General features: G+C 39.8%; 1 protein-coding gene across 4 annotated transcripts in view; it reads left to right on the top strand.

The window, feature by feature from the left end:
- The window catches only part of UBE4B (ubiquitination factor E4B), a 40,564-nt gene that overhangs the window by 3,926 nt on the left and 27,863 nt on the right, over nt 1-8,775 (top strand). For 2 of the 4 annotated variants that reach the window (XM_037380210.1, XM_037380214.1), the window contains exons 2-4: nt 1,721-1,907; nt 6,412-6,547; nt 7,088-7,175. In XM_037380210.1, coding sequence (XP_037236107.1) covers nt 1,721-1,907; nt 6,412-6,547; nt 7,088-7,175 — 411 coding nt within the window. Of the gene's footprint in view, nt 1-1,720; nt 1,908-2,146; nt 2,381-2,416; nt 6,198-6,411; nt 6,548-7,087; nt 7,176-8,775 lie in introns of those variants that run through there. The other 2 variants (XM_037380213.1, XM_037380211.1) reach the window with 2 other exon arrangements.

Raw genomic sequence — 8,775 nt, 5'->3', positions numbered from 1 at the left:
TTATCCGAAAAAGTTGGTTATTGATCAGTTGAACAGTAAGGAAGCAGCTTTTAAAACTTTAATTCAGTTTCCTAATTCAAAGAGATTTCAATTCAGCTGGGTGGTTTTACTGATAATCTTTTTGGTGTAGCTTTGAGCTTGAGCACTTCATTTGGATTCATTTGGGAGAAGTGCTATGGGGCCACGTCCCTGGCGTCTGGCCGGTGTGCCTCAGAGCGGTGCGGCAGTTCTGTGGGTTTTTCAGGTAAACAACAGCTGAAAAATTAAGGTGGGAAATAGAAGTGGAGAAAAATTAAGAATTAAAAAACCAAATAAACTATTTGGAGATCCTAATATATACAGCTTCTACTTAGGGCAAATCTAAACAATTTATCTATGCAATAAGCTCCCCTGTTTTGCTTGACAAGGGATTAAGACATTCTAATCGTAGCCTTTTTTTTTTTTTGTGTCTTGATGAAAAAAAAGTATTCCTAACTGCCTTCCACGTTCATGTAGTGACACCTGTCATGGAGGGTGATGCAGTTCCAGACACTGTTTTCCCTCATTTTTGAAGTCTGATTTGATTTGATCTGTTTTTCCTGTTGGAGTAGGTTTCGGGGGCCGTTAACGACGATGGTAACGTGGTGTAGACATTGACTTGACACAGATCTTTTGTTCGCTTTTTCACTTGCTTGGCAGTTCTTTAGGATTATGAGCAGAAATGAAAACTGGTACACTGGATGCGATGCTTAAGTGTCATCACGCAAAGAGGGAATAACATGAATTGCTTATTTTTGCAGGGAGTGGCCACTCTTAAATATGATACTTTTATTTTGTACTGGGCCTATTTCGAGGTGAAGGAGTAAGCTTTGGGAACAGATCCTCTGAGACAGCCTGTGATAATAAATGTTTTCTTTCCTGTTTTCCATTTGGGCCTCAGGTTTCACTTGAACCACTTGTAATTTATGGGTTTTATTTTGTCCATTTGTTTCTCATGTAGAATATTAATGTGATGTGGTCACATACTACATCTAATAAATAGGTTCATAACACTTTCTGAAGTTGGATTTTGAAGTCAGATGCTTCTCTGTCTTACTAGCAACATGAAAAATGGTGTTTTAAATTCTGTATGGTGGAATGTCTGTGGAAGATGAGAGGATGTCTGTACTTCTCAAGGTGCTTCTGTCCGGCAGGCGAGTTGTACGCTTTTATTGCTGCAGGTCTGTTTCAGATTAGCTTGCAGAGTGGTCCTCTTAATATCTTTCAGCTGGATCTTCTTTAGTGTGGGTGTTTTTATTAGTTTCATATGGTGTGAAATTAAGGCAAAGGTCATGTTCATATTGTCCCTTTTATCAGATTAATGCAGTTTGTTTTAGCAAATGCCAAAATAAATGGGGAGGAGTGTTACAGGTTTTGAAATTGCTCAGCGGTAAATGTTAAACGTGTCTTACAGAGCTGTTGGAGGGACAGATGCTGTATTCTCCAGTGCAAACGGTTTTCCAAGGCAGGAAATGCATACATAAAATTTAAACATCAGGGGTACCTTGGTGTTGCCTTAGAGAAGTGGCAGTAAGACTGGGCTGTGCTTAGCTGGTTATCGAGTAAAGCCGCTATGTTTGCAGTTTGGCAGGAGTGAACACCTGCGCTGGCAGGAGGGCCAAAGGGCAACCACAGAGTGCGTGCCCATATGTACGTGCAAGCAAGTTTATTTATTTGTTGTTATTTTATTTCCTTTGTGCAGATTCGTCGAAGGCGGCTTGCTCGGTTGGCTGGTGGACCATCTTCCCAACCCACTACGCCGCTTACGTCGCCACAGAGAGAGACGCCGCCAGGACCACCTGTAGTAGCTCCAGCCCCCGGGCCATCCCATAGTCTAGGCCTAAATGTCCATAGCATGACCCCAGCTACCTCTCCAATTGGTGCATCAGGTAGGCTGGCGTGTCGGTGACAGAGATTATTGTCGTATGTCTGCTGAAAGCTGTCATGCAACTCCTCACCGTTAGGATATGGATGCTCTTATTGGTGTTATTGTTGCTGTTAACTAAAAATAAATTTCAGAAAGAAGCATTTTGAAATGGTGAATTACAGTACTGGCTGTTTTCCTTTCCCAGATAATAAAGTTAGATACAATTGTTTTCCAGGTAGAAGTAAACTACTGACATTTAAAAGGTGTGTTACCAAAGCTTGAAGACATTCGTAATACAGTTTAATATTACAGAAAAGAAAGCCAATCTGTGAAGGAGACAGGGAAAAACGCTTTTCAGTCTTGCGACACAGTTTTTATTGATCGGTTTCTGGGTACATTTTATCAATCAGTCCCAAGTTCATTTTTGACCTTTAATTGCTAGCATTTGGCACAATTGAAAATAGTAGGCTGTGACTACTACTGTGCATTGTCAAGGTAAGAATAAAGTATTTGCTTTCTCCTTTGTATTTGCAAATTTCACTGTTCACAGGAGTGAATGCAAGTAGGGTATGTACAAATGGTGTTTGTTTCAGATGACACAAATAATGCCCCATCTATTCAAATCAGACAAATAGAGAAGGCATGGAAAGTTGGGAGAGTTCCTCTATAGAGAGGCAAAGACAATATTCTTGATATATAATAACACTTTGACCTAAAAAAAAAAGTAATTTTGATTTAAAATTGGCTATCTTGGAAATCAGAACAAATCGGCATATTTTCCAGTTATTGTGATCTTTTGTATGAAAATTTAAATTGTTTTGCTTGTTGTGTTACTAAGCCAAGAGGTTCACAAAACCAATCTCAAAACAAATGTGATGATTGTTTTGAAGAGGTTGTAATTTGATAGAATTTTTTTTTTCAGTGCTCCTTGATAAGCATGCAGAATTCTTCATGTTTACCTGTTTGCTTTCTGAAATTTTATTTTTTCCCTTTTGCAAGTACAGTAATTTACGGGCGTAAATCTTTAATTACAGCGCTGTTTTGAAACACCTACAAGTGACTCCTTCCTGCTTATTTTGTTGCCTTGTATCCAAAGCAGGACAGAGAAAAGCTGTCAAAAACATTTCCTCAGAAAAGCTCATTGCGGCTGGAATTTAATACTCTGTATTGTGCTCATGGTTATAAACAGTGACCCAGAAGCAAACGTGACTTTTTTCTTTTTTTTTTAAGAGAAGTGCAGAGTTCACTTACTGTGTTTGCTCAGTCTGTGGTTATGTGACTGTTTTAATCTGTCTTGCGCCTGACTCCTGCTGAAAGGAGCATTTCTCACTGCCTCTCCCTCTGCTGACCATAGCAACTGTGTGGTGAGTTGGGTCATGGACTTAATCCAGATGAAAACTAACCTAGGAAAAATAAATGGTTGGTTTTCAAATAGATGGGGTCTTGGTCCATCTCACTGCACAGCTGTATCCACAATAATGCCGACAGAGAAGGAGGTGTGGAAGCATGCACCTGTATGTTTGCGTATTGGCAGACCGGTTTATCATGGTTTGAAGTGGTCACATGGCGAAGACCTTAGAGACTTCTGCGTTTAAGAATTCATCTGTCTGCACTGGACAGTACCGAACCATACAAAGGTGGCTGATGACCAGAAGCAGAAGTTATCTGGTCTGTATATTGTTTGCCATTCATTGCAGCAGTTTAATAATGCGAGTCTCTCACACCAGGGTAAGAGATAGAGTTAAGTTGGGGAATAGATCAGGAAAAAAAACACTCACAATGTTTTCTGCTGTATTTATTTAGCATAAATGAAGACTTGGCTAACACTGTGTGGTTTGCAGGAGTTCATTTGAGCAGTAGCCTAAAATGACTGCAGAGGATTTTAATTCATTTGGACATACAGAGAGCAGTCCCAGCAGAATAATGTCCTTGTAAGCATCCATTTTTATAAGAAGTTGCACGTCATGGTGAGATCAGGCTTACGCACGAATTTAGTGAGAAATACGATCCTTATTTTGTATGTGTTTTGAAAATACTTCAGGGAGCCTGAACAGATTGTATCAGTGACAGCCACACACACTGGGTATGCGGTCTTCATAATTTTTGCACATCTCTATGCTGTTGTCTATCTGTTTGGTTTTTTGTTTGGTTGGTTTTTTTTAAGGCAAAGTGGAACTTCACGTCAGGTAATTTTTACTGTATACCTGATTCAGCAAAGTACAGATGCAACTAAATCCCGGAAAAGGTGGTAGGTAGGACAGTTTGCTTGAGTTTGCTTACGAGCGCTGCAGTGTAACTGTTACAGTATGTTTTCCTGGCAGTGGGAGTAAGACCCCAAGGAAATGTAGAACAAGGCAGTTCTCCACTCGGGTAAAGCCATGTTTGCTCTGGTCTCTTTATCCACTGCCTTAGCTAGCTTTTTCTTTGGGAAGGGGGAGGAGGAGAGGGAGGACTCAAGGAAGGCTGCCCAGTTGTGGTTGATGAGGTACTGAAGGAAAACCAGGCTGTACCGGGACTGCCTGACCTGACCTCCCGCGTGCTGGGTGCCCTGCTGAAGGCAGCCTTCCCCTGCCATGGGCAGCCTGGTTCTGCTGGGTGTTCTCTCTAGGGAAGCTGCATCACCAAGCAGTTCTGCTTTTGACAATTGCTTTTATTTAACCTGACTGACCTGAGCAGCTTTGCTTTGTTCAGATGCTATACTTAATATTTCTGTATCCTTGGTTTTGTGGAGAAACTGTACTAAGCTTTTGGCCTGTACCTTGTGCAAGGGGTTTCAGTGTCAAAGCTGTACTACACATCACTAAAATTCCAGGACTAGAGGAAATGGCCATTTAGAACTGAAATGGAGTTTTCCTTGACATTTTTCTGCTTCCTGGGTGAAATCTTTTGCAGATACTTAATACTGATACTGAAATATGCTGGAAACCTAATGGGCTGAACGATGGTGTTTGAATGTTGTTTACAAATGAATGATAATACCTAGATACAGCCCTGAAGTTACTAACCAAAGCGTAGAAGCTTTCAACAAAACTCCGTAAAACCTAACATGTAGTAAATATTTTGTGATGTGTGATTTCCAGCGTAATATAAGGAGTTAAATATAAACTGGTTTTGTACCCAGGGAAGTAAAATAGGAGTTTCAGAGCAGTAGAATGACATGACTTTTCTGGCCTCCTATGCCGAGTATCTCGTTGTTTTTCAGCAAGCTGTCTTTTAAATGGTTTTTTCCTGCCTTCTGCAGTTTTGTTCCTGTAAAAATGAATTGTTTCAAGACCTAGGGAAGCTTTGGGAAGGGTGCACAAAAACAAACAGCTTGTGTCAGAGAGCATAATCCTGATTTGTTCTGTTTTGCTGCCCCCACTGTTAACTTCAGAATGTGTTGCCACCATAAACGTGGGACAAACTTGCACTTGACAGTAGTAACACTGCAGTGCAGCCAGTGCTGGAATTCAAAAATAGGCTGTCATTCAGGTTTTACACTTCTCACCTGAAACCTAATACTGTTTGGGGAATGTCTTAGTAAACTGTAGGCAGAAGAGCTAAAAGGAGTGAAATTCACTGCTGCTTTCTTTTAAACAGGCAGGTGAATAATACCTTTTTTCTCTCCCTTCAAGAAGTCTGTTTAGTGATATGCAAATACCTGATATTGATAAAACTACAGTTGCAGCTTGCAAGTAATGCTATTTATTATAAACCAGTGTCACTAGGCACAAATTTTAGGAATAGACTACTACACTTAAAAGCCCTCTCTGTTTAGGTGCTTTCAGAACTCATTCAACTTGCTGTGTTACTGGATGGAAGGCTTTTTCTGCATTGTTTGGAATTATGCATATAACTTTTTTCCTATCACACTAGTATCTACTACTTCTCTGAAGAAGTCTTTGTTGCAAAGTGAATCCATCTGTTCATACCCTGATGCTTATCAGCCCTGCTCCAGGGCCGTTACATCAGTCTCCATTTGTTGGTGTTCCACTTGGTGCATGTTGTTAGGACTTCTTGGATGCTTACTTTATCCCTGTGGCGAGGGAAAAGTACAGGTAATATCAGAATAAATTGTGGGAGGTTTTGTGGAAGATGGCACCGCTCACATTAGCTTGTTCTGTATCCTCACCCAAGTTAACGCCATTCTAATGACCCAGTGTGAAGCCCTGTTCTGATGGGACAGGCTTTAGTGGGGCTTTGACAAAGTCTTAAGGTAGTGCACAGAGCAATCTTAAAAGAGGTAGTTTTGCTAGTGGTTTTTTTAATGGCAGTGAATCTCTGAGCACTTCATGGATGCAAATTCAGTTCCGTCTTCTGCCTTGTAATGCAGGTAAGCATTCCTGTATTGTTGCTGCAAGGGCAGGTAGAAAATGTGATTATTTGTAGTCAAATGTGGATATTAGTAACGTTTATTTCCTAATGCATTACTGAGAATGCTTAAGAGCTGTCTTGAAAAGCAGTATTTCTTCTCCTTTTCTATCCAAATAATTGTGTAGTGCTCTCTCATCTCTCTAGTAGTAATCTTGGTGGTGCCTTTTCTCTAGGAGTAGCCCACCGAAGCCAGAGCAGCGAAGGAGTGAGTTCACTCAGCAGTTCTCCATCTAACAGCCTTGAAACACAATCTCAGTCTCTCTCTCGATCTCAGAGCATGGATATTGATAGTGTCTCCTGTGAGAAAAGGTAAAAATGCAGCTTGTATAAGCTGGCAAATATTGCACAATGCTAATCATCAAAACAACTTACACAGGAAAATACTCGGCCACTTCTCACTACCAGCTGTGTTAATGCAATAGGGTTTAATGCTTAAAAATGACCCACTTTAGAAAAAGCGTTACAATGGTCTAGTCTAGTTTTAATGGGAATTCCTGACCTAAAGTGATAAAAGACACAAAGCATTGTCTTAGACATTGTGATGAGTGTTTCTGGTGGGGGACAATTCGGCTACTCTGTTTAAAAAAGAAAAGCTTTTGGGATGTGATGGCTGTATAGTTTGTATTGCCTGCTGAAGAAATTTAGAATTGTGTTTCTTGAACTCAATGTAATATGAGAAGCATTTATCAGCTGGTGATTTTAATTGCTGTTTGTACATATGGCTGTTTCTGTTGAGTTGGTTTTCCTCTGCCGCTTCTACTTAAGGTGACATTCTTTCAGTCAGCATCTTACAGAGGACTGGCTGCAGCTTTCTACAAGTTAATGGGCTTCTCTTATTTCCACTTACAGTATGTCCCAGGTAGATGTGGATTCAGGAATTGAAAACATGGAGGTTGATGAGAGCGATCGCAGAGAGAAAAGGAGTCTGACGGATAAGGTTAGTGTTTTGTGTTGGCTGGATGGAGCAGTAATACGAAGCTTTAGCTTACAGTGAGTTCAGTTACGTCTCTACTTTGAATACATGCTTTTGAGAGGATGGAACTAGCTCTCATGTCATCTGCGAACCATTTCTTCACTAATTTCCTCATAAAAATTTGTGGGAAGGAAAAGTTAAAACTTCCAATATCAAAGCTGCGTTTCAGTTGTCTCAAATTGATTTATCAATGATATTTGCAAACTCCGAAGAAAATGTTTTTGTTATACATCCTACAGCAGTGATGTGTTGATGCCCAGGTGTATTTTCTTAATGCGCAGTAGACCTGAAGAAATATTTCTTAACACACTGAAGATTGTTGCGGCTTATTTGTATTGTATAGCATTTAGACATCTCCTAACAAAGCATTGCTTCAGGTGTTACATATGCTGGCGTAATGCTATGTAATAAGGTTTTCTAAATGATATTATAAGAAAAATAAATAATATTTGGCTTTCAAGGTTTAAACAGGTGGTAGAACCCTTTAAAGTAGAAGAAGCAAGCAAGCAAGTGTAGAGCTCTAACTCACTCCTGAAGTTGTCCTCAGTGTCATTTGATTTTAAGGCTCACGTGAAATACAGCCATAAAGAAATGGGATGACACTGTAGTGGAGAGAAGTTTCTACAGTTCTTGCAGTGCTCATTAGATGTCTTTGTTTATTCCTGCACTGTCAGTAATAAGGTCAGTTGGTAAAAGCCTGGCTTAAAGCCACGTAGCAGTGACCCCGCTGCAGAATCCTTTCCAGCCAATTCCTAGCTGCAGTCGGGCAGCTTGTATTGTGCTACTGTGCAATAAATAGCTTGGAATCAAGGACAGTCTTGAAGCAGAGGGGAGGGGGAGAGCAGTGGAAAGTAAAATAAAGCTTTGCAAACTTGGTTCAGTTCCACTTACTCATTTGGAGATACCAAAATGTTAAGTGGATAGGAGACAGCGTAGTCTTCATTTATGGGCAAATTTTTTTTTTGCCTGGTTATCTGCACTGAAGATGATGTCAATAATAAGCCTTCTTTGCAGAAATGAGCAGAAGTACTTGAAAACAGTAGAATAATACTAGAGTCATTAAGTCAATAAAAATATATGAATGTGCCAAAATTTATGGTTTATTAAATGGTTTGAAGGAAAGCTTTTGAAAAGGGTATAGTGCTGGTAGTTGCTGGAAATCTCTGGTAGATCTAGGCTTACCTGGTGGCTATTATGAGGTCTCAAATTAAAGGAAGAAAGGGAGCTTTTTAGTGGCAACCTTTTTTTTTTTTTTTTTTTTTTTTCAGTCTGCATTTTGTTCTTCCTCATTGACTTATTTTTTCTAAAGGAAAAAGAGTATTACTATCTCAAGAAGTATGATACATAGCAGTACAGTGTGCAGTTGTATTAGTCAACTGTCAGAATATTTTTTTTTTTTTTTTTTTTTTTTTTTTGTCTTGTAAATCTCTACAACTCTTGCAGGAGAACTCTGGGAGAAAAATCACCTTGAAGCTAAAACTTCCCCATCTTTGAAATTCTCTGCAGCTGAATTGTCTGTTCTGTGTGTTATGTTGTTTTTACAGTATTGGTAGAAGAGCATAGG

Source organism: Falco rusticolus, chromosome 3 (assembly GCF_015220075.1).
Source record: "Falco rusticolus isolate bFalRus1 chromosome 3, bFalRus1.pri, whole genome shotgun sequence".
Lineage (NCBI taxonomy): Eukaryota > Metazoa > Chordata > Aves > Falconiformes > Falconidae > Falco > Falco rusticolus.
The sequence above is the reverse complement of the archived record's forward strand: the minus strand, read 5'-3'. Positions and strand labels throughout refer to the sequence as shown.